At 37.5% G+C, this 27317-nt stretch overlaps 1 protein-coding gene across 17 annotated transcripts in view; it reads right to left on the bottom strand.

Moving 5' to 3' along the window:
* Positions 1-27317, bottom strand: part of LOC149085162 (uncharacterized) — a 152415-nt gene that overhangs the window by 13614 nt on the left and 111484 nt on the right. For all 17 annotated transcript variants that reach the window (XM_089233018.1, XM_089233017.1, XM_089233022.1 and 14 more), the window contains 4 exons: positions 12873-13029; positions 11724-11844; positions 10247-10595; positions 8404-9188 (listed from right to left, as the gene is read on the bottom strand). In XM_089233018.1, coding sequence (XP_089089144.1) covers positions 8404-9188; positions 10247-10595; positions 11724-11844; positions 12873-13029 — 1412 coding nt within the window. The remainder of the gene's footprint in view (positions 1-8403; positions 9189-10246; positions 10596-11723; positions 11845-12872; positions 13030-27317) is intronic.

Raw genomic sequence — 27317 nt, 5'->3', positions numbered from 1 at the left:
GAAGTCCATGGGTTCGAATCCAGGCATAGAACGTCAGAAGCAAGTTCTTTACCTACTGAACCTGGGGCGACCACCGATGGATGGAGCCTTCATTTCCCACCCAACTCCACCAGTTGGAAATTGTTGTATGGTGATATATGACCAGAATTGGTGCGGTAAAATAGCTAAATTATGTATATTTTTTCACTGGAATACCAGTTATATTTGTATTCAAAAGTAAATTAATGAAAATTACTTTATTACTAGAAGATTTTCACTCAGTAAATATTGATTTCAGTGATAAAACTTTTTTTAAATCTAGTTTAGCACTATTTCAATTATTGATTACTGCAATGTATATATACAGTCAATGCTTTTATAATGATTTCCTGCATTACATGGAAAAGGCAGGGCTATGTATAGTAAGAGCAGTCTCATCCCTTTGAAGTTGCTCGTCTCAGTAGGCGTGGTCTCAGATCAGGAGTGTGTGAAGCCACTGCTCTATTACTTTTCAACTTAAGCACAACTTTGAAATACGAGGGTGCCAATAACAATTAACCGATTCTGTCAGGGTGATGACATCAGCTGGTACCGATTTCAACATGCCATGAGACAGCCCTTATTATAAGCCCTAGGAAAAGGACATTTTATCGAATGGTCGCTATATCCAAGTTTAAAAAATAAAAAAAATCATAAAATTTATCTCTTTAACACTCGAACTACCGAAGCTGTCTTTTTTACCACTGTTGCAAAAATTTGTGATACTGCTGTAAATGTTAATATATTTTCAGGTTAAACAAAGTGCCATAAGAAATAGGGTTGCCTGTTTTTAAATAATGTTGTGCGAGTGTTTTTTTGGGAAAGGGGGCCCAATCCCATGAAAAATATTATGTTAATATTTTCTCGAATTAATATTCTGTATTCTTCATTGATTTAAAAATTTCAGAATGTAAGTTGCTCCACGACAATCAAGTGACACCCCCTCCAACTCGGGGGTTCCAATAAGGCAAAACAATGAACGGTTACTAGGGATGCCAGACTTTTCGTATATAAGGAATTCGATAAAACATGCGAGGTAGGGGAGGGTATGTGTATTGCTTTGTATATTCATGAATTATTGAGGGCATGCTTCACAAAAAATTCTTGGGGATCAAGTGACCTGAATCCTTAGGGTTCCACCCCCATCCCAGCTCGAGCAGTCAAGAGATTTTACATTTGAAGCTAATACTCAATTTATTAGTAGAAAGAATGAGGTGTTGTCATCGTAATTCTGTTCAATCATTTTTGTCGCACCACGGTCATTTTCTGCACACGAGGGCTAATTAGACCAGGACCTACAATTTATTGCCGATTCCGAATGGCAGGTTGTTTTTTATATTCATCAAGAGGTTGGCACGCTAACCCCTCGATGGGGGACTCCCTGCGGTAGCAATTTTTTCTGTGGTCCTGTCGCCGTTTCTGTTGTACCCGGATATCGAACTCGCGACACTTCTAAACATCCTTTGGTACTTTCGTAATTCTGTTGCTTTTGTTTTCAAGTTGCAACAGGCAAACAATTTTATCATTTTTCATATAATTGTATAATGATGTCAAAATAGTTGTGTTATATACATGTAAAGACAGATTATTTGAATGCATTCTACCACCTTTTACAAATTAGTGTTTTAGGAAATCTTTTTTTTGAAATGTATCCCTGTATGTTTGCTTATGCCTGAAATGTGACAAAGCATGGGCGATTCTATACTATACTAGATTTTTAGGAGAGAAAAAAATAATAATAATTTTATTTCCTAAAAACTACATTCATAGTGTATTTAAAATATGGATGAGAAACAAAATTTCCAACTGCGGTCAAAATGACCGCTCCATCGTTCTAGTAGTGTTAAGAGCTTACCATATTCAGTACGACATATTGCATTATTTAATTTTTTGCAATGTAAGCTGTTGTAAAGCGATACCTTATGAATGCCTGTGAGACGACATATCCTTCCTTATATCAAGGTCAAAACCTTGGAAGGAGAGATTACAGTCAACTATAGACAGACATTCTGCTGTCTCTCTCCCGATAAAACAAGTAGATTATACCAATATTGAAGGCCAAGCACACTTAAAGACATATTTTTAAGAAAAGATGAGGCAGAGCTTAATTTGAATGTTGTAATGGATTTAAAGCTTTGTATTATTTTGGATGAAAAATAACATACCATGAATAGACAAACATTTGGGACTTATTGCACTAATCATTTAATGGGACGGTGTAACACATGTTTGTTATAACAAGCACTAACTGTATATCTAAAAAAGGAAGAAAAACCATGGAAAATATTTCTCTATACTAATATCTGTGAATCAGCATTTCTGCAAAAACATACTTGTTATTACTTATTACAACAATAAAATAAGTTTGAAAAAAATTGAGATTAAAAAAATACCATGTATCATGATCAATTCAAGTTGATTACTGTTTTATTAATTAGGTTTAAATTAGAAATATCAATAAAAATCTTGATCTATATAACAAATAAGCTTTCTTTTCAGAACTTTGGGTATTTTTGCTATTTTGGTATCTTTTAATGGAACTTTTTGAAACGGATTATAGTCAGTGTGTTATAGACTGTATGTTTTGATGTGAATCTGGAATAGAATTCATCTCAATTCATTAATATTAACCTCTTTATGATCACGGGCATAATATTACGTCCAAGCACCAGTGGAATAAATTCAAACAAGTTCTGTTTTCTTTCCTCTCTCTTCAACATCGCAAAACTTTATAGTAACCCTATTTCCACGGAAGTCCTTCTTTCTTGCCCTCAATGGATGACGAGATTGTAGAGCAAGCGATTTGCTATTGGTGCAACTTGCAAGGAAGTGCAATTCTCAAGCGGGATGTCTCAACAAGAGGCCCCAAACTAATCATTCAAGTTATTTTGAAAATACTTAAAAAATAAAAATAAATAAAATAAAAAACCTTTTTTAGAATTAATGAAAGAATCTTTAGAAAAAATAATTTTATATTTATTTAAAATTCAGAATTTTTGAAATCAATAATTTAGAGAAAGAACCCTGGGCTCAGGCCCTGATCTAATTAACAATTAAATTATCCTGTTTTCTGAGTTCACAGATCAATAGGAGACATCTGCTTTGGACATAGACTAAAAATATAATTTAAATTTATATTCAATGGCTCTGGAAAACCTTTCGTTACCCTCGGCAGGATTGCTTTAATGCATAGGACCAGCCGGGCAACCCGAGGGGAGTATCCAGAAATTTCTTTCTGATGGGGAAACTGTTATTTCAGGAAGGGGGGGGGGTGCAGAACATTATTTTGGACTCTGACCCTCCAACCTATATCAGTAAAGTGACCTGTTTTCTACTTGTACTATACAGGATCAACCTGACAGTGCATGTTTAACTGAATTAAAAAATGAATTTGAAAACTTAAATTGATTAATAAACAAACTTGATTACATGAGTACCCATACACCCTTGAAAACAATGTAATCTTTATCAATGGAACTTTCCTATTTTAACATAACAAATGATAACAAAAAGGTGAAAAACAAATATACTTTTATATAACACAAAGAATAATATAACTTTGAAATAATGAAGAAAAATAATGCATGGAATGGAATGAATGGACCAAAGAAGTGGCAGGGAAAAATCAGGAGTAATAAATCGGCAATAAATTGACAAGTACACTGGAGAAGAAATTGACCCATGCCAATCGTATAAATCATATTAGCCACACATAGTATTTGAATCTCACAGCAATCACTCCCTGTGAAACTATTTTCTACCTGTTATATTTTGCAGTCATAAATTGATTATCTAATTATTGTTTCCTCATCAACCACAAATAATTTTATGTAATTACTTGTGTTTCTGTTTGCTATTTCAGATTCAGTTATATGTATATATATATAGATAATTCTTGATATTCTCTTTTTCACTCTTTTTGGTGATTCTTTACAAAAACGGTGAAAAAGAGGAATCAAGAATTATCGACCAGTCTTATCAGTAATTTGAAAAATCTTCACCGAAGTGCTGACATATAGGCTTGAATCCAAATTGGATGAAGCTCAACCAAAAGAACAAACAGGATTTCGAAGTGGATTCAGTACAATGGATCACATCCAAACAATTACGGAACTCATAGAGAGACACAAGTAATATGAATTACCATTGTGTATGCCTTCATTGATTTTGAGAAAGCGTTTGACTCTATCTTCACATCTGCTGTTAAAACTCTAGATGTAATTGGGGAGAAAACTTACATCAATATCATCAAGAAAATATATAACAAAGCAACTGCAATGATTCGTTTGGATAAAGGAAAAGCAAAGATTAAACTTGGGAAAGGAGTCAGACAGGGTGATACTTATCTCGCCAAAACTCTTTACTGCTGAAATTTTAGAAGTATTCAGAAAAATTTAGAAAATAAGAAAGATTAGGATCAGAAAGGAATTAAAATAAATGGAGAATTTCTCAACCATTTGCATTTTGCAGACGACATTGTTGTTATCAGCAGTAACCCAGACAAACTAGAAGAAATGATACAAGAACTGGTGAAGGCAAGTATTCAGGTGGGCTTGAAAATGAATTTGCAAAAAAATAAAGTTGTTTAACCCCTTTGTGTTGAAGAGGACAATCTTGCTCAACAACACAGAGATAGAAGTAGAAAGCTATGTATACCTGGGACAAGAAATTACCATGGACAACGGAATCACTAATAAAATAAACAGAAGGATTAGGATTGGATGGAGCACTTTTGGAAAAACTAATTCTGAAGAGCCACATGCCATTATGCCTGAAAAGAAAAATGTTTAACCAGTGTGTGCTACAAGCACTGACTTATGGAGCTGAAACATGGACACTCACAAGCAAGACGATACAAAGGCTACAAGACAACACAAGGGAGCATGGAAAGATGTATGCTAGGCATCAAAGGTCTATGATATCATGGAAAGAATCAAACGTCTAAAATGGAAATGAGCTGGACATATTGCAAGAAGACAGGATAACAGATGGACTATAAGTATTCTAGATTGGTACCACCGTGGTGTTAAACGTCCAAGAAGGCGTCCCCATGCAAGATGGATCGACGAGATCAGAAAAGTGGCTGGAGTAACTGGAGGACTAAAGCATCAGACAGCAAAATGGAAAAATTTAGGAGAAGAAAATGGTTGATGATGATATAGAACATATTATTTTAAAATATTATTTGATCATAAATTTGAACTTCGTTTATTTGGTTGTCAGTATGGGTGATGTGATTTCCACCCCTTTACAACACATATGCTGAATCTCTAATTAATTCTAGTCTTACTTTGTTTTTTTCTACTTCTCACATCTGTGTTCATATTTCTGTGTATATTCATAGAATATTCTCTAAAGTTTGAAGTACCAATTTTTTAACAATCTTAATGATGATTATCATTAAGATTGTTATATATATACAGTCAAATCCTGTTTTAAAGAATACCATTATAGCGAAAATTTTGTTTTAGCAAACACTTTTCTAATCTCCCAGATATGTTAACATAGGAACAATACTAAAACCTGGAATTCCTTTGTAACAAAATTCCTTTATTAAATGAAAATTTTTAAATCAAGAATGTCATTATATATATGTATATATAAAAACTGAAGAGCCAAAAAAACTGGTACAGGCATGCGTATGCAAATAAAGAGATATGGAACCAATCAGAGTACGGCGCTGCGGTCGGCAACGCCTATATAACACAACAAATGTCTGGCATAGGTGTTAGATCGGTTACTGCTGCTACAATGGCAGGTTATCGAGATTTAAGTGAGTTTGCACGTGGTGTTATAGTCGGCTTAAGTCGGCTTATAGTCGGTGAGAGATGGGACTTAGCATCTCTGAGGTAGCGATGAAATTTGGATTTTCACGTACGGCCATTTCACGAGTGTACCGTGAATATCGGGAATCTGGTAAAAAATTAAATCTACGACATCGCTGCGGCCGGAAAAAGATCATGCAAGAACAGGACCAACGATGACTGACGAGAATCATTAAACGTGACAGACGTGCAACCATTCCGCAAATTGCTGCAGATTTCAATGCTGGGCCATCAACAAGTGTCAGCGTGCGAACCATTCAACGAAACATCATCGATATGGGCTTTCGGAGCCGAAGGCCCACTCGTGTACCCTTGATGACTGCACGACACAAAGCTTTATGCCTCGCCTGGGCCCGACAACGCCGACATTGGACTGTCGAGGACTGGAAATACGTTGCCTGGTCTGACGAGTCTCGGTTCCAATTGCTTCGAGCTGATGGACATGTACGGGTATGGAGACAACCTCTTGAATCCATGGACCCTACATGTCAACAGGGGACTGTTCAAGCTGGTGGAGGCTCTGTGATGGTATGGGGTGTGTGCAGTTGGCGTGATATGGGACCCCTGATACGTCTAGATACGACTCTGACAGGTGACAGGTACGTAAGCATCCTGTCCGATCACCTGCACCCATTCATGTCCATTGTGCATTCCGACAGACTTGGACAATTTCAGCAGGACAATGCGACCCCCAACACGTCCAGAATTGCTACAAAGTGGCTCCAGGAACACTCTTCTGTCTTTAGACACTTCCGCTGGCCACCTAAATATCCAGACATGAACATTATTGAACATATCTGTGATGCCTTGCAACGTGCTGTTCAGAAGAGATCTCCACCCCCTCTTACTCCTACGGATTTATGGACAGCCCTGCAGGATTCATGGTGTCAATTACCTCCAGCACTACTTCAGACATTAGTCGAGTCCATGCCACGTCGTGTTGCGGCATTTGTGCGTGCTCGCTGGGGCCCTACACGATATTAGGCAGATGTTTTCGGTTTTTCAGTGTATATATACACACACACACATGTAATGACATTCTTGATTTAAAAATTTTCATACTCTGCAAATATATACTTAAGATGTTGCAAAATGCAACACAATGTAATGATGAACGTTACTTCCTGGATTCTATTTTTATCTTTCCAAAATAATTTCATCAGACAGATGACAATAATGATACGACTGACCATTTCCGGCGGGGCCTAAATGGTAGCGTTACAACAAGAAATCAAATATCAACAGATTGTGCGACATATTTGGAATAAGTTTTCAAATTTACCAACAGTGCATTCATATCAAAAATGTTACTTCGTGGTTTGATACATTAAGCTTACCCACATATTTGGGTATGTTCTTCAAAACTGCAAAAAATTCATCTCTAAGATAGGCTCAGATAATGATATAAAATTTTTTGTTAAATTGACTTGATAAATCTAAATCAGAATCTGTAGTGGAGATTCCCTGTCAGTGTATATTTATTACCATAATTTCCTGCGTATTAATCCACAGGTATGAATTTCAAGGATAATGATAACATCAATTCAAATATGTGCATATACATTAAATCAGTCGACTCACAGTCATTGGCGCTCTACCTCCCCCTCTTCCCATATCTCCGCCCATGATGTCCACAGTCTCAATAAACTGCTAAAAAAAATTAAATCATGGGAATAGCCAATAACATAACCCAGTGAAAGAGTTAGATATTGTAGCGTATATGGCATCAAACCATATATGTATCAAACCGTCAACTCTAAAATACTTTTGAGTGTGAATTCTAGAAACCATGGCTCCCACAAGGGCGGGCTGACAGGGCTTCAGCCCTAGGGTCCAGACAATTACCATCATTTTTTTCATGCTATAAATTCACAATAGAAGGGCCCATAAAAAGTCTGGTCTAGGGGCCTGGCTCCAGGATGTGGAGGCCATGTGGGAAATACACTTTTGTCCAAAAGTTATAAATGCATTTTGCATAGATATATTTTGAACACCTAGTCAAAATTGAGAGATATATATTTCATGTGTAAAATATGTGTACTTATACAAATAACAGAAATCACAACAAAGGGACAATACTTTTATTGTAAAATCCCTTCAATGGTGGGAGAGAGTGAGAGAAAAATGAAATCCTAACATCCCAAGTTGTAACACCTTTCTTGAAGTTGTAGTGTAGTTCACAAATTAATAAATCAAACTTATTTAAAACTGTATATAAATTTAATAAAATTTGCAAGCAATTTTTTTTGCTGTATGTTTTTAATTACTATCAAATTTGATTAAAAATTTGCAATTCATTAGGTTTTCCCCATTAAATTTCTGTAAGATATGCTTAACTATAAAATTAAAAACCAGCATTAACATATTTTTTCACCCTATATAGCGTACGTTTTATGTGATATTGAGTTTGATAGTAACAGTCATTTAAAACAGAATATATAATCACATATTTCAATTTAAAATAGTTATTAGCATGCTCATGCAAAGTATACCACAGCAAAAACTAGCAAATAAAAATTAAAGTGAAATGCTGCATGAATATGAAACAGTAAATGCTTACCACAAAACGGTTGACTTTAGCCTTTGGCTTCTCTGCTGTTTTTAAAGTATCTTCTTTGATAGCTTCAAATTTTGCTCTCAAAGTTTTAGTAGTATCTACTTGTGGAAGATAATCTTCATCAAGTTCATCATCACTTTTCCTAGTATCCCTTAATTCAGTATCCCAATTTTCAAACATAGCTTTCAGGCTTTTAGCTTTATCAGCTTCTACAACAATGTGATCTTCAGTTTTATAACTGGCTCGAATAATATTAGGATCCCTTTCTGGTTCAGGTGATGATTCGTGGTTATCTTCCTTTGTATATTCTCTAGGAGGAGTAATACGTTTCAAAGGCTTTGGACCTGCAGGAACAGAGGGTGTTTCTTTCTCTAGTGCTTTAAATTTATCAAGCATACGCTTAGCAGTGTCTGTGGTTGGAATATCATCATAGTTATCAACAGCTCGTACAATATTAGGATCCATAATAACATCATTTGTTTCTGGAGATGATTCTTTGGCTGGTTCACGTGGTGGAGTCATTTCAAACCGTTTCTTTTCCATTGGTGCTTCAGAATAATTTTCAAAAAATTTGAACCTCTGTGACAAATCTGTTGTGTCTACATGTATTTCATCTTTAGCTGTTGGCTCACTACATTTAACAACCTCTGTGTTGACTATTGATTGTGAATTGGCTGTTCCATGATGGTTTTCCTTATCAGAATATGCAGTTTTAGTAGGTGATATGGCAGTTGTTTTAACAGTGGCATCAATCTGTTTGAACAGTTTTTTAGCATCAGTTGCCATGACTAGGAGAAAAAAAAAAATTATTAACTGAAGGAAAAAAATTAAATTTCAACACTATCAGCCCTGTTGAAGAACACTAATGTCAGTCCTTCAAGACTAATGAGACTGTTATATGTTTTAGTATTTCCTTAATGTTTCCTCAACTCTAGTGGTTGGCATCAGCTAGATGTTTTTAGTTCTTGAAACAAGCTGCAAATACAAGTTGCAATCACAAATAGTCATTTTTCCTATTATTTTAGGACTTGCAACCATCTCCCTGATGATGCTAACCATTAGAGCCCAAAAGCAGAATGTTTTGTGATGTTCTGCAACAAGCCCTCAGCTGACCGAAAATGTTCTGCGGTAAAAATTCGCATATACATAATAGCGTTTTTCTACACTATTCTTAAAATTCTTCCAGATTGTTCTGCGACGTACGTCGCACATTTCGGCACATTCTGCTTTGGGGCATTAGAGTAGGAAAAAGGTCAAGTAAATACTCATAAAAATGCTCCAGTCTGAGCAATCGTTCTATACGAGAACTTAAATTTTAAAATAAGCGTTTTTAAATGGGCAATTATGCAATTTTAAAATTTTTCAAAACAAACACTTGTTTATCAACCATTCAGTTACATGAAAAACTCAACAAAACTACGGTTTGTGAAGAATTTCTATATATGGAAACTAAAATATATACTATACAGGTATCCCTTGGATGAGGCAATGAATCTCTTGGTATCCCTTGCTTTACACTGTCTCACTTCACGCGTTTTTACTATAACACTATCTTGAAAAGTTCATTTAAACACTGTAAACCTGTGAAATTTGGCCCAAAGTTTGATTCTAATAATGTAAAATCTAAAAATGAACTTGAAAATTAAAGAGATAGCTTTGTTATTAAGATTAAATCTATTGAATTTGAGGATGTAGATAAGATAATTGAAATTAATTGTGTAAAGAGAGGGATGCCTGTATCTAAAAATATATGGAGCTCAAAAGAAATTTATGGAGAAATTTAGTATATAAGTTATTCAATATATTGAAGCCTAGCTAAGGAACAAAAGAAATCACAAAAACTTACCTGGTTCGGTGAAAACACTCAGTTCTTCTTCTTTTTCTTTACGCACTTTTTCCATTTTTTCTTCATCAACTTCGCTTACAAGATCTCCTTTTTCAAATTTTTCTTTTAATCGGGTTGCTTTGATGTCTCTCCCTAAATCAACAGGTTCTGGGCGAATAACATTGGCTTTAGAAGAATCTTGACAAGCTTTTTCATAAACTGCCTTCATGGATTCTGATCTTCCAAGGCACATCCTCTGTCTTAATTTATTAAGTTCCTCCTTTTTTTCTTCATTTTTTTCTTCTTTAGATGTAGTTACTGAGCCTGTCTCCCACTGAGTTTTCAAGCTAGACATCCCACTGAAAACAACCTAGAAGATAAATATATAGAAACAAAAAAAGTGACATTTGATGCCTTCATTACCAAAACAAATAAAATTAAAAGTATCAACAAGCAAAAGTTATTATCCCATTGAAAAAAATATTAAATTTTTCGAAAAATTACAAAAACTTGTTTTAAATAATCAAATTGAGGATGACATTAATTTAGTTAGTTTTTTTATCTTAAACAAGGAAGATACCAGTCTCTCAGCGCTCGTTACACCTTTTTCCATGGAAAACGGAAGTTATATTGGGAGGTCGTTATATCGAACATGTTCAAAAAGTCATAAAATTTAGCTTCTCTGCTTTTTCTAACTGTTGCAATTTCCCTTCCTGTGATAGACTACGCGAACAAAGAAACACCAACTCTTCTGCTTTCATAATTTAATGCATTGTTTTTAATTACGGTAAACAAAGTAGGCTTACTCTTTGGAATATTGAATGATTCAGCTACTTTTGCATTTGACAACAATTTCCAATCAAATAACAAAACCAGCTCAATAACAAAAATGCCCAGAAAATTTTAGATTTTTTTTCTTCCTAATTCTCTTTATATGTCTCATAGGTGCTGCTGGAACCTAGGGACCTCAGGTCAGAGATGTATGTGGGGAGGGGGGGCATGATTCATATGATTATTACATCCACCCATAATTGTCCCACTCATTCATAAAAAAAAGAAAGAATTAGAAAGTTGTTGCCCTGTCTCTCTTGAAGCCAAAAAAACAAAACATCACATTTCTAAGTGCAATACGAGATATTTAAATTAAAAAAAACGAAGAAAATAAATTTATTAAAATGTGCTTTACCCACATAGAACATGGACTTAGAACACTTTGAAATTTGTAATTTTTTTTCTTATCCTCAGGAGACAGGGCAACAACTTTCTAATTGGGTTTTTGAGCACAGGGTGCCTGTATAAAAAGTTAATTTTCTTATTTTAATAATTATACAACCCTTTGCAGTACGAATGACATAGTTAAGGTCCATGTGTTATTAGGGTGCTTTTTCTAGTTGGAATTATGTCTCTAGGATCAATGGTTTGCCAGTAATTTCTGGTGTGTGCCATTAGCTATACACCCTGTATATAAAAATGCTGTAGAAAGATAATTTTCTAATACCTTTTCTTTGTGCTTTGTTGGTTTGATTATTGAAGGGTCTTCATTTTCAACTCCATCATCACTTTCAGATTCAGACACATCACCATTTTCATTATTTTCTCCTGCGATTGCAGACTGATACCTATAATCAAAAATTATGTTATGCCTTCATATTTTGATATATTTTATTATAGCAAGCAACTTTATCCTGTGCAAACTAAAAGCAACTAATTGCTAATTCCACTCAAGAGAATAAAATAGCTTTAAAAAATTCAACACACATATTTCTATCACAGCTGATATTACTTCAAATAATAGAATCTGCTACAATTACTTCATGGTATATTGTACATTCATCATCGTAGAGGGAGAATATCATTGGAAATAACTCATTTTCAGAGGCAATAAAATCAATTTTAAAAAAAGATGAAATGTATTGCTTTGATATACAGAATATGTTACGGTCAATGTTCAAAATCTGGATAATGTGTGAAGTGGCAGGCCTCTTAGTGTGAAATAACCAGACTTCAGGTATTGGCCATAACATCAATACACAGACAAAGGCAGGGCCGTCATTTCAACTTTTTCCAGGATGGGGGGCGCAAAGAAATACTCAATGCATGTACATTTTTCAGTGTATATATATACACACACACCATTTCTAGTGTATTTTCTAGAGCCGGGAAGGGGGGGGGGTTGGCCTAGCAAGTTTCACAGCAAGGCGGTTGAAGATTTTTTTCCTTCAAAGTATTAGGTTGTGGGAGTGCTACACTTATTATTATGGTGGGCAGTTATTTGATAATCACAAAGCTGACAAAATATAGAACCCACCTAACAAAAACGTTTCATGCACAAATGAATGATTTGACTCCTCATATGAAATGTGGTGACTTGAAAGAAAAAGAAACCTTATAATTATAATGAAAGGTTCAGGTGATATTTTGCAAAATAGTTTCTGGATTTTCAAAATAATTTTTGTTTCAGAGTTTTCATTTAACTTAATTATTACTCAATTACTTTTTACTTGCACAGAGATAAGTTTTAATGGTAAAATAATGAAATGAACTGGGTTGTTATTGAATTCTAACTGTTGCTAAAAAAAAAAAAAATTAAAAATGGATACTTAATTTTAATCCTATCAAGTAAAATTGAAACATAGAAGCTACATACTTGGCTAATCTCGCCATTACACTAGCTGAACGCTGTAAAGTACAAACATCAGTAGTGGAAGGCAAGTGATGCTCCTCTCTGTACTGTTCAAATTTCGATTTCAAATTACTCAAATTCACTGGAAGACTTTCAAGGCCATGGTCAGGTTTAGAGTCAGCTATTAATGAAATAAAACAACGCATTGAAAGTTATTTTAAAAAATCCCTCGAAAAAACTTTGCACAATCATTATTTTGCAATGACCTACCTAGATGTGTTTTGATTGATGCATTTTTTATGATAAGCCTCAAATTCATTTTCAAAACCTTCATCATTCTAAAACTTCAAATTCAACAATTTTTTATTAGATTTGAATTTTTGAATGTTCAAAATTTGTCTAAATTAACTTCCAAAATATATATATAATTAACAAATGCACATTTTAAAAAAAATTCCAGGAAAGTCATTCAACGATAGCTACACCATAACAAAAATATTTAAAAACCAAAATTCACCATTTTTCAATATCCATAACCAGACCTAAAAGACTTTTTAGGCACCCTGTACATACAACGTAAACGTAAAAATTCGGGGGGGGGGGGACTTTTTAATGAATTTTCTCTTTCATGAATTTATCGAAAACTTGTTGTTACTCTAAAATACCTGCTTCCTAAATGAATTTGCATTTATTTATTTATTTATTTTTTATCATGTTTGCCCCAGCACAACCATTTTAGGCACAAGACAGCTAAATTAATTCGCTTTATACATAAATTATATTATTTTTAATACTTCAAGAGCGAGAAAAAAAACTATCTTAAAGGGGAAAAAAAATGCTACCTCGAGCCTCACTCAGCCATTCAAGCTCACTATTCTTCCGATTAGTAGGAAAACTTTGCAACTGTTTGTACCACTGGATGGAGAAAGTAGAGGAGCCCGTCACTGCTCGATCTTCATCTTCCTTATCAGTGCTAACAGGGTTCACCTCCGAACCATCATCCGAAGCAAGGGATTGTGATAGATCCGTGCTGATCTCAACGTGACCGTCTCTCAAGTCTTGTTCAAAAAAAGTATCCTCAGAGAGGCCCAGCACGTCTGTCACCTCGGGGGAAGAGAGAACTGCAAGCTCTGAAGAAGCGTGACACTCCACCAGTTCGTTTTCCATATCTCACGATATACTATCTGAGGAAGACTCCGATGGGGGAGGGGAAGTGGATCCCGCAGCACCAGACGAATTCTGTGAAACTAGCTCGGGTCGGTCTGACTGGAGAGACAAGAGGAGTATGAACGAACCAGAGAAAGAATGCTGCTGGGCGCGGCGCGACTCACGTTTGACGATCAGCCAAGTTCGATCGATTTCACTCGCGGAAACGAGAACTAACGGTATCAGTTCCAGACGCCGACCCTTTTCCACAGCGTCGCTAACGTGAACCACTAGAAAACATCACTAGAGAGAGAGAAAGACGAACCCAACCTTGTGAAGAAATTTTTCCCCCTCCGATTATTTACCCCGTAAACCCCCTTTTTTCCCCAGAAAGATGGACTCGACTGGCACAAAACGACAGCTGAAATACACAAAACAAACACTCTTCCCCCACCAACACACACACACAGTTAAAAGACATTTCACTAGCATCTGCTACTGCTGTGTGAAAGGTGATTTCCTTCTTTACCAATTTCTAGACGCTGAGCATATTGTCCATCCTCAACAACAACAGCAGCACGAAAGTACGACCCTAATTCTGAATCTACAGTAATATCTTCGAATTTTGTTTGGACATCGTTCACTGATTGAGGAGTTAGTGTAGCTTATTCTTCTTTCTCCGCAAAACGGTTTTTTTTTTTTTTTACCCGAAAGCTTAATCTCCTACTTCTTGAACCTTGGACTAACACATAAAAAAAAGGCTTGATTTGCTAGATAGCCTACTGGTTGGTTCCGTCCTCAGATAACTGTGGGAAAAAAACGTAGTTGAAACACGAATAAATCAGTCATTCATTAACCAAGCCAAAAATAATATCTAAGGTTTAACTTGGTAACAAGATCCGCAATAAAGCCGACTGCTAAATTTGACTGATCTTAGTTCTCGTATCAGCTACAAAAGTGTTTATCAAACTTTTGCCAGCCGCGGCTCCCTGTCACTAGTTTGAAAAATAGACGACAAAGCTATCTAAACACCTATCTGGCCACCTGGCAGTAGAGTGGTTAGCGCGCTAGCCTTGGCTGTGCAGGTCTGGGCTCGAATCCCGGTTCAGGCATGTATGTCTACTAACACTAACGAATTCCCTGGACAGATTTTATGGGTCTCTTGAGAATACGTGAAGATCGCGTTATTTAAAAAAAAATTCACATACAGAAAACAGCTGAGCTTGCTCATTCGGAAAAAAAAAATTCACTCTAAAACATTCTTTTAAAGACAACACGAGATATGCATCAAAGATATGAGCAAAGAATTCTCGGAATATTTCATGAATTTATCATTGTCGAGAAGAAAATTCATACACAGTGGATCCCGATGACTATGGAAATCATACGAACACAAAGAATTCGATGCCGGATACCTATTGTATAGGCTACTTACTGTTATACAAAGGAGACAGGCACTGCGTTGTCTCGAGTCGTGAATAAGATCTTAATTAATCTCAGACTGAAGTTTCGACCCGATTGCATTTATCTGATAGCACGCAACCCTTTCACCAACTTTTGTTTTCAAACAAGAATCCGAGTGGGCCCCATGAAATCGGATGCTAATGCCTCAACCATTTAGTCATACCATGAAAGATTTGTTAGGAATCTAACTATGCATAGGTGCTTTTATTAAAAAGGGGAAAGAAAACTTAATATACGGCTCACGTGGAGTTGAGAAAAAAAAGAGTGCATTATATACAGCATAAGCAAGTGGAGAAAAAAAATGTTAAAATAAGAGAGCAGCGAGACAGAGAGAGATGCGCCACGGTAGATACTTACGACTGCCCTATCACTTGTTTGGACCAAGAATATTTTATGACTATAGAAAGTCTTTCTTTTTTGAAGAGAGAGAGAGAGATCAAAGCCAAGTGCAGGTCAGTGGCGCACGCATTCAATGTCATTGACCCTTCAGGTACAATTTCAGAAAAAGCGCATGCGTCAACTTCTCTTGCCAAATATCGATCGGACACTCAGCATCGTCGTCGCACATTTTTCTATGAATGAATATCGTTCGAGCTGAGAATTTCTCACCAAAACCTATCTTTAGTAACTTCAGCGTTGATTCAATTTTGCCGCACGAGGAAAAAAAAAATTTTTTTTTTTCACGGTCAAGAACGAGGGATAAAGCAAAAATAACACAACAAACACACACAGAACGCAAAGCCAGTTGCTCTACTTTAGAATTGTGTTTCTTTAACCCTTTCAGACCATGGTGCCACTAATGTGTGGGTTACTTTTTCTCACTGTAGAATTTTTTTCTTTTGACCTCAGGGAGATAAGCCCTGACTTGGATTGTGTAAGTTTTGAGTTGGAATAGGGTGAATATGAACTTTAGGGGGCAACACTTGAAAGTTTTCAGGGGCACTTCCAGGAGAAAGTGTCTTCGCGAAAAGTGAGATGAAAAACGTAACCGGGACCTACAATTTATTGCCGATTCCGAACAGCAGTTTTTTTTTTTTTTTAAACTTATCGTGAGGTCGGTGTCGGACTCCCTGCGGTAGCAATCTTTTTTGTGGTCATGTCGCCGTTTCTGTTTTACCACTGCGTCAGGAAAGTTTCTGAAAATGACGAACCGAGTCCGAATTCGCGACAACTTTAAACATCCTTTGGTACTTTAAGCGAGTATATTATCGAGTGGCGCGGTAGCCCAGGTCGATAAGATACTCGCGTTTTTAATACATTTTTTAAGTATCAAAAACATTTTGAGAGAAAATTCCAAAAAACGAATGATCGGGTCTGAAAGGATTAAGGCATACATGCTCAATCCATGATCCGCTGGCCTCGGAATCATCTGAAGTGACCTGCGGCAAATAGCCAAACCACTCAAGTGGCCCACGAAAGATTATTAAATCACTTAAGTGGCCCATGGCACATTTCCAAACCACTCAAGTGGCCCACGAAAGATTATTAAATCACTTAAGTGGCCCATGGCACATTTCCAAACTACTTCAGTGGCTCACGACACACACATTTGCAGATTATTTAAGCTGCCAACACCATATATGCAGATCAATTGAGCGACCCGCAGGCAGCAGCACATCTCCAGTTCACTTCAGTGGGCTGGCCGGCGCCAGCGGTATGCTTCGGGAGCACTTAAGCGGCCCGTTGCATTTTTATATATAACTCAAGTGGCTTTTACCACATTTCAGATCACCTGAGTGACTCGCGGAAAATTTCCAGATAACTCAAGTGGTTCGCGAAGCGTTTCTAAATCAATGAAGTGACCCGCATTCCCCAAAACGTTTTCGAAAGTGTTGGCCCCACTTTTGCTTTAAGGGGACAAGGGACGTCCAAAATGAAAAATTATATTTCTTTAATATTTTCTGCCAATGTGTTTAAGGGCTATTTAAAAATAGCCTAAATACATACTGAGCCTTGGAAGGCTTTCAAGAGCAATTGGTAAATAAATAACATTAAAAAAAAAAAACCCCAGTAAATGTGCATTTTTATGTATCTAATCAAATTTGGAAAATTTTTATATTTAAAATAAATTTAAATGTCCCAACTTTAAATTTTTTAATAAAACGAAATTCGACCCGGGTTTCCTATTTTGACGAAATCCACATTCATATTTTGCTTCCAGACACACACAAACATTTATAAGCCTGCATTTTGAGACTTTTCCAACGAGTATGTAAGAAAAAAAATAGAAACTAAAATGAAAATGGTACTAAAAACGTCAATTTTGTTGGCTTTTTTAACAATTAAACCATTTTTTCATGCAGCAAATATCAATGGATTTATAAATGGATGCTAAGTTATCACTAATCATAAGAGAAACAAGTATGCCAAATTTGGAGTAAATTGAACGAAATTTGTTGCACAAGGGACATTTTGAATATCAGTTTTGTGACGAAAAACAAACATGGAGAAATGAAGATATTATTTTCTTGGCAACCGTATAAAAATCGGAATAGAAAACAAACTAACAAACGAATTTTGATGCGGTTTGTTTTAGAATATTTTACGCATGTTTCGCCATTTTTTATTTTTTTAATGTTAAAAAAGAAACAGGAACCTTTATTTTCATGATTTTAACGTCTTGTATCTTCTTAATAACACTGATCATCAAATAAATTCAGCATCTTGATAGGCACACCAAAAATTCTACTCATATTTTGGCTATATTGGAGAAACCCGCCTAATGCTACGTAATTTATATATATACATATCAGATCATCAATAAATTGGTCTGATGTAGAGGCTTGAAAAGTGTCTGCATCAGACATCTTCACAGTACAATAAGAAAAGACGCACATGGACCATATGAACCCCCAAAGTACAGGGTGTTTCATCCATTTCAGGGAAGAATCATCCGATTTAAAATCGTAACTATTCAGCTTTTAATCCGTTTTGATCGAATAATGTATAGGTAGAAAGAGGAAAATCTCGAGTTTCACGCAGTTGCCGACAGGTAGCAAAGGCACTAACGCTCTTCCTTCGGCCGCCACTTCAGTGTTTGTCAAGATAGCGACTGCACAACAGAAATCGTTTTGTGTTCTAAGCTTCGCGAAGTGTGAGTCCATAACAACTGTTCATCGTGCTTTCCGTCGACAATACTCTGGTGTTGAACTTCCTACCGCTCAAAGCATTAGGCGATGGTATAAACAATTCCGAGACTCGGGTTGTCTGTGTCAAGGGAAATCCCCTGCCCGTCTTCGCATGTCAGACAAAAATGTGGAGCGCATACAACAGTTTCGCACGTAGTACACAGAAATCCACTCGCAGTGGATGTAAACATGCTCACAAAAGTTTGGGACGAATTTGACTACCGTATAGACATATGCGGTGCATCCCAAGGTGGACATATTGAGCACCTCTAATTTGGTTTGTAAAAAAAACATTTATGATTAGCTATGTAATATAAAATTAATCTTAAGTTTCTACGTTCAATATTTTTCGTAATATACGCATTTCAAATCGGATGATTCTTTTTGAAACACCCTGTAATACAGGGTATCCCGATTAAATGTCTCTAATTTCAAACAGCGATTAAAAATCATTAATGTCACGTAGGGTGACGACATTAGAAAAATTTGGCTGTCCAACTTTCGCGAATTTTAACGAAAAATTTTCTGAAAGCGTTATTACGTACCCTGTAATTGTTACGAGCAAACAAAGGAGAAAACTACAAAAAATGGTGTCACCATAAGAGAAGGTGCAAATTGTTTTTGGATGTGTTAGCTCCTCACATTGTCAGTGAACCTGATTTCCACTCCGGGATAATTTTTTTAAATAAGGCAACATCCAATGTGCAACAAGGTACTAATGCCGAATTTGAGGCTTAGAAAATCCCTATGCAATTTTTGAAGTGCAAAAGAAACAATCTCAAAATGAATGTAAGGTAAGCGATTTCGTGTGATATGCCCATTGGGTCATTTTTCATCCGGGCAACAGAAGTAACGCATGTGGAAGTGAACTAATTTTTTTTACGAAAACTTTGAGTGTTGCTATCAACTTATACACTTTTCTCATCCTTTCCAACCAGAGGTGGCTCTTGAGCCGTGCGATGCGTATGGCCGCCGCTCTAGGAGGTAATGTCTAGGAGAGTGACCAAATCCAAGTTTATAGGCAAAAAAAAATTTGGTGACCAAAGAAACGTGGTCGAGCGACAAAAAACGTCCCGCACGGGTAGAACTTTCTTCCCGAGCAGCCCGTTTCCAACTTCTTGTAAAGTATAGGAACTGCTTAAAAATAGGAACATTTGATCCGGACACCCTGTACTCTTTGTCTTATATACTCATTTCTCTCTACTATAGGACATATCTGCAATAACCTTTTCTAGCAATACGTGTTGTAATCCTCAAGGTGGACTCGACATAGGTCATCAGCAACGGTACTTCATTGTTACAAAGGCCCCTATGAATTCGTCTCTTAGCAAAACTCACAAGCTATACAAAAACTGCAAAGGGACAAACTTCCAGGGGCCTTCCTCACATTGCGGGGAAGGCACTATTAAGTACGAACCTCACCAACGAAATGCCAAAAAACTTCTGGACCGCAAAGAGAGTTTGCTATAGTCCCTTTACGCTCTCATAATGTTTTTATACGGTATTGGTGAAATCTCTTCATAACTGATTGGAAAAATTGAGTGAACAAAACAATGCTGGAATTTCAAACAGACTGTATAGCAAATTCTAGCTTACTTTGTGCACGTATTTAATTGTTAAAGCAGATATTTCCAAATGTTGTGAAGATAGGGTAAGTGCGTCCCGGGAAATTCGGAAGATAGAATTATATCGAACGTTAGTAATAGGGCCGTGATTCTGAACCGGTGTCTCGTGACACTTCTAGAGTAACGGAAAAGTGCAACGAACAGAGTCACCGCAAGATACACTGAAGAGCCAAAAAAACTGGTAACCTGCCTAATATCGTGTAGGGCCCCCGCGAGCACGCAGAAGTGCCGCAACACGACGTGGCATGGACTCGACTAATGTCTGAAGTAGTGCTGGAGGTAATTGACACCATGAATCCTGCAGGGCTGTCCATAAATCCGTAGGAGTAAGAGGGGGTGGAGATCTCTTCTGAACAGCACGTTGCAAGGCATCCCAGATATGTTCGATAATGTTCATGTCTGAATATTTAGGTGACCAGCGGAAGTGTCTAAAGACAGAAGAGTGTTCCTGGAGCCACTTTGTAGCAATTCTGGACGTGTGGGGTGTCGCATTGTCCTGCTGAGATTGTCCAAGTCCGTCGGAATGCACAATGGACATGAATGGGTGCAGGTGATCAGACAGGATGCTTACGTACCTGTCAGAGTCGTATCTAGACGTACGCTGTGGTGGTCGAGTGGTTATAGTGCCGGACTCGTGATGCGAGGATCCGGGTTCGAACCCCACAGTGGTGGTCGGCTGAAGTTGGTTTTCTGTGGTTCCCAACTTCAAGGCGCAAATGCGAGCCGATCTCCCCGTTAAAAAGTCTCGCCACAGAGAGCAACAGTCCTACAACGGTAAATCATTCAACCATAACACTTCACTCATAGTTAGAAAAACTGGGGGCAGATGACAGCACTACACATAACAAGCATTACACAGAAACAAACTTTACGTCAGGTTGCACTACACGTACACGCACATTCCCGCATGTACCGGTTCGTTGGGGGGTTCCGCGGGGGGGGGGGGGTGCATGTGTGGTGTAGTAGTAGGTAGGGCCTCCAAAAAATGGCTCGGGGATCCATGATGGTCTTAAGTCAGCCACCTCGTTGGGCAATTTGCCTGTTGTGGCGTTGTATTTGTATCAGGGGTCCCAGCTTGAACAGTCCCCTGTTGACATGTAGGGTCCATGGATTCATGAGGTTGTCTCCATACCCGTCCATCAGCTCGAAGCAATTGGAACCGAGACTCGTCAGACCAGGCAACGTGTTTCCAGTCCTCAACAGTCCAATGTCGGCGTTGTCGGGCCCAGGCGAGGCGTAAAGCTTTGTGTCGTGCAGTCATCAAGGGTACACGAGTGAGCCTTCGTCTCCGAAAGCCCATATCGATGATGTTTCGTTGAATGGTTCGCACGCTGACACTTGTTGATGGCCCAGCATTGAAATCTGCAGGAAGGGTTGCACGTCTGTCACGTTTAATGATTCTTGTCAGTCCCGTTCTTGCATGATCTTTTTCCGGCCGCAGCGATGTCGTAGATTTAATTTTTTACCGGATTCCCGATATTCACGGTACACTCGTGAAATGGTCGTACGTGAAAATCCAAATTTCATCGCTACCTCGGAGATGCTATGTCCCATCTCTCGTGCGCCGACTGTAACACCACGTTCAAACTCACTTAAATCTCGATAACCTGCCATTGTAGCAGCAGTAACCGATATAGGTGTTGCCGACCGCAGCGCCGAACTCTGATTGGTTCCATATCTCTTTATTTGCATACGCATGCCTGTACCAGTTTTTTTGGCTCTTCAGTTTATTCAAAATTTTCGTGTTGTTCACATGGTTGCCACAAACGTATAAAATTGCAGATAATCTGAACCGTATCAAAGCCTCCTAAATAGACTATAATAGGTAGTAGGTATCTAGGAGTCTTTGACCGTACTCGATTCGCTTTCGTTATTTCCACAATGCTGTGTCACACTGAGGCTAATTCGCATCACTCATCAAAGAAAAAATAAAACTATCGGACTTGCTCAACCTTGTAAAAAAGCAGAAAGTTGGTATCATGCATATTTTTGTACAATCAACTTCGAAATTGTATTTTGCCGACCACATCGTTCGGTGAAAAAACATTCTATGACCTCGTCTTGTCAATACTTTTTCAAGCAACTAGACATCATATGCATATAATCCAATCGGAAATCATTTTCAGCTTGATATTTTTTAGTTTAAAGAATGTACAGAGAAGCTATCTCGCAAAATTCGAGCTTTGACCGTGAAGCTATGTTGGAACACCTGGAATCTAAATGTCAGTTATATGTCAGCAATAACAGCTGCAATGACACCTACAAGTCACACCTCTGCTACTGAACGAATAGTAAGAAATGGGTCAATAGCAGTTTGTTATGGGATAAGTAATGCAAGGTATGAATTGTACTACATGGCTGATGATTCTAACAGGAAAAGAAAGTAAGAACATCATATACAGTTTAATAATTGAACATCAGTTATAAATGAATCAGCGTGTGTGTAGCTATGATTAGTATTATGTTTGGTGTGTGGTGTTCATTCATTTGGAAGTGGAAATCAGCAATTATGTTCGCTATTCTACTTGTGTAGTCATCAAATACTTTTTAAACCGAAACCTACTCTACTACTATAAATCGCACATGCACTTCGTTCGTCTGAGAAATTTCTATCGAATTGGTTGCATGCTGGAAAATGTTTCTCTGTGTATTCCCTAACGTATTAATGATTTCTCAATCCTCTCAGTGGCAATTACGAGATATCTCGCCTCCTTAAAATCTTATTTTGGCAATGATGAGCCAAAATACGTTTGTAACGATGCTTTTCGTAAGAGAACATGTTTTCCATCCTCCAACCTGTCGATCCACAGTCAGTGGGTGGAGTCAGCTATTGTTCACGTTTTGATAACAGGAGAGGTGTTAGAAACATATAAAAAAGACGCCGAAACCTGGGCACTGAGGCTGTTTGAGCCTTCCAACCCCTGAAAAAAAAATAATGAACATACAATGCTCCCGTATGTATTGGATAACTGGCAGTTTTCAGCCCCCCTCCTCCCAATGTTTTCTTCATGTCAGTGCCTCTGGTTCGAAACATAACTTTTTCCCCCTTCCCTATGGGATAGTATAAGAATATGCGTTCAGTATAAATAATAGAAAAAACAAGAGTATTTCTCTTCCTTCGTTTTTTTTTTATTATTCTCGGAGTTTGGTTGGGGAAGCACCGTCATCTTCGCAAAAAAAGTCGTCTTAGAGTTGTGCCGGAAGTGCAACTGTGTGTGTACCTATTAGTCTGAGTACGTATGTAGTGTTATATTTTTTTCAGTGCTGCCTTCTATATTTCAGAAGTGGAGTGAGTTATGTGTTATGATTGAATTATAGTTGTACTGTTTGTAGGCCTGTTGCTTTCTGTGGCGAGACTTTTTAAAGGAGAGATCGGCTCGCATTCGTGCCTTGAAGTTGGGAACCACAGAAAACCAACTTCAGCCAACCAACACTGTGGGGTTCGAACCCGGAACCTCGCGACACGAGTCCGCCACTATGACCACTCGACCAACACAGCAGAATGGAGTAACACTGCTAACTATACAAGGTCTAATACTGGAAAGGGAAGGACGGTCGGTCCGCACGCACTCATAGCAAAAACGGTATTGAATACGACTAAAAAAAATTATCGTATCCAGCATAATCACCAGACCTTGCTCCTTTGATTACAACCTCTTCAGATCACAGCGAAATAACCTATATCAGTGTTTCTCAAAGTGGGCGATGAAAAGGTCCGAGGGGCGATAGAAGCTACGAGTATAACATGGGATCCTATAGGTTTGCTTGAGTTGGGGGACGATGAGAGAAAACATTTCTCTGAAGAAGGGAGCGATGTAACAAAAAGTTTAGGAAACTATGACCTAGATGATACTCATTTCACTTCTGTGGAGAAGGATTTACCGAAATGGAATTCAATAGCTCTCTGTATGGTACACAATTGCATATTCCAAATTACATACTTCCAAGATTAAATAATTATTCAATTTTTCATTAATTGCTATCGAAATTTCAAGAAAGTCTGAGAATAAGTTATACACACCAAATATTTGTTCTAATAAATATTAGCATAAAAAAATTATAATTTAGAATAAGGGGGGGAAATACATAATATATACAGTGATAATTACACAATAGCCCTCTTCGTTTTAAAATTTTTAGGGAAATCCACAAAATTATCATACATCGGCATAAAAAAAATTCGGAATTAATCATGGATGAGATAAAGGCTGAATCATAAGCGTTCCAAATATCACAATCCGATCGTCTGGACAAGCCAGACTCTCCGGCAACGAATTGTAAATGAGCACGCAATCGATCAGACTTTCTGTAGCTTTGGGTACGTCCATCGCGTGACTGGCAAATGTAGGTCGAAAAACCCAGACATTAAAATACTCGTAATAATGGATGTTCTTGGAAAATTCGGTTTGTTATGGTACGAGTATGTGAAATAAAATATTCTCAACCTCGGTGAATTGCGGATGATATGAAATGATTATTTTTTCGCGTGCAAAGTTTACCTATAAACTTTATGACACACTCGTTTCTCATAGACGATGAAGCACTTTTATTTGGAAAAATCGAGCTCTAGCATATTTCTCTTTTCGCATATTGTACCTAGGTATGTGTATTTTGGTTTATATGGCATGCTGTTTCATAATTCTACAGAAGAGAGGAGGAAAAAAAGAAAATGAATTTCTCTACGAATGATGAAAGAAACCCTTATAGCATCATCAGATTAAAACAGGGTTCCGTTCCGCAACCGGTGTGCAGTGCCGTCTTAACGCATGGGCCCGGGAACTCCAAGTGCAAAGGTGGCTTCGTGAAAACGAGATCTGGTTAAAATTTTCCAAAGCAAACATGTCACACCGGGTAAGAAATTGAAGGGCCCAGGATGTTTTTAAGACGGCCTTAATTGTGTGCCAATTTTTTTGGCCAGGTGTACTCTGAGTTTTTATGAACAAATTTAAATCTTAATATCTAAATCTTGAAATCTAAAAAATGAAGTAGAATTTATTACTGTACTTTATAAACACAGTGGTTCTCAAAATTTTGACCCCTGCGGCTCGCTTTTCCTGGCGACTATTTACCGACTCCTTTGCCCCAGAGGCGGATTTATTGTTTTTCCGGCTGGGGGCTACATGAATTTTGCCGCCCTTCTCCTATTCTAGTACTAAATTCTCAATTTTCTTGACTAATCTTTCTTCGAATTCGCCAACCGGTGCTATAATACGCTTCGCCCCCCACCCCAACTGCTGCTACAAGTACACCTGTGTCTCTAACGCCCGTATTCACCACAACAGAATTTAAACTACAATCGCAGGTGAAAGGATTGGAGATCAGCACAGATTGGTTAAATTCAGGATTTTTACCAATCCGTGTGTCGATCTCTAATCCTTTAACCTGTGATTGTAGTTTAAATTCTGTCAGTGAATACGGCCATAAGTCTCTTTTTGTCACTCACATGCTTTGTACACTGTTTGATCACTCACTGACATGGTTTCTTGCTTTATAGCATAGCTGCCAACTTTTGAAAATGAAAATTCGAGAGATTTCCGCGCACACCCGTACATTTCATGCTAAAACCACTCCCTAATAAATACGAAAGGTATTTTTCCAAATAAAATAGGGATTTTCCAAACATAAAAGTTAAAACGTAGGGAATAAAATCCCTACTCAAAAACTGAAGTCAAATTAAAATAGGGATTTTACACACATGGAAGTTAAACCCTTTTGAATAAAATTCCTACGCGAAAAACAAGTGAAATTTGAGGCCAAAACTTCAATGATGTGAAAATAAATATTGTGTTCAGAACAGACATTCTGCGCGAATGACCCCAAAATCATCGGAAGATGGAGAAAACCGTCAATTTTTGAAGAACACTTGACTTCTTGTGACACTTGCTTGATGTTTTTTTTTCATTTCACATGAGTGATGATGGCAGTCTTTCCATGACTGATGTTTATGTCCGTAACACAACTTGTACAAAAAGGAAAAGTCGGCCCTCTTCTGGAACGTTTGATGAAATTAAAAATTCATCGGAATAAGTATCTTTAAAATTGATTAAATGTTTTTGCTTATCACTGATAAGTTATCAGTATTCATGTTTTGCTATATCGCACGTACGTAACTTCAACAAAAGAAATTTTGACCACATGCACGTCACTATAATCTTCAATTATTATCCAGGACTATTGGCTGCTAAGCCATTTCCCTGCACGATAAGACAAACAAATTCCTTGTTACCATCAGAGAGTTTGTAAAACTTCCTTAAAAAGGGAATTTCTCCATTTACGACGTGTGACGTCATTTCGAAAGGGAAAAAAAAGAGGCTTGATGCCCCACAAGAAATTTTTTAGGGATTGTTTTCATAAGCGGGGATTTTTGCTAACGAAGTAGGGAATTTTTAGGGACAATTAGGGATTTTTTGTGATTTTTGTAAAAATTCGGGAGATTTAAGAACTTTTCGGGAGGTCGAGCGATGAAGCTAAAATTCGGGAGACTTGGCAGCTATGCTTTATAGGTAACTCTTTTGATCATTTACACATGCTCTGGGTCATTCTTTTGGTCATTCACAAGCTTGCCACACGCTCTAGATCACTCTTTTGGTCATTCACAAGCTTGCCACACGCTCTAGATCACTCTTTTGGTCATTCACATGCTTTCACACTTTCTTGGTCGTCTCTTTCGGTCATTCACACACTTGCAACGCTATGGGTCACTCACTGATCCGGTTGCTCATGGGTCACTCTTTTGATCTTTCACGTGCTTGCAAACTCTCTAAGTCACTCGCTAACCTAGTCCCTTACTGTTTGGGCAGAGGCGGATTTATTGAGGTTTATACAAATTTTGTCGCGCCCTTCTCTAATTCTATTAATTTTCTTGGTCACCCATTTCTCAAATTTGCCACCCATCTAAACATGCCACCCTGGGCTACACCCCTCTAAGTCCCCCGTAAATATTCCATTCCCTTACCCTGATCATCATTTAACGGTGGCTACTTTCTCTAAGCCTTAATTAACCAGTGCCCTTACTCAGCCATCGTTTTCCATCTGCCATAATTTTATTGAACATGAAAATGATGACTGTCATAATTTACTATATAGTGGCTATTTGGCAATACTTG

The sequence above is a fragment of the Pholcus phalangioides genome, unplaced genomic scaffold, assembly GCF_987345545.1.
Source record: "Pholcus phalangioides strain wild (caught in Gottingen) unplaced genomic scaffold, Ppha-v1.0 ptg000007l_1, whole genome shotgun sequence".
NCBI classification, from domain to species: Eukaryota; Metazoa; Arthropoda; class Arachnida; order Araneae; family Pholcidae; genus Pholcus; species Pholcus phalangioides.
Note: the sequence above shows the minus strand (reverse complement) of the source record. Positions and strands in the feature narration are given on the sequence as shown.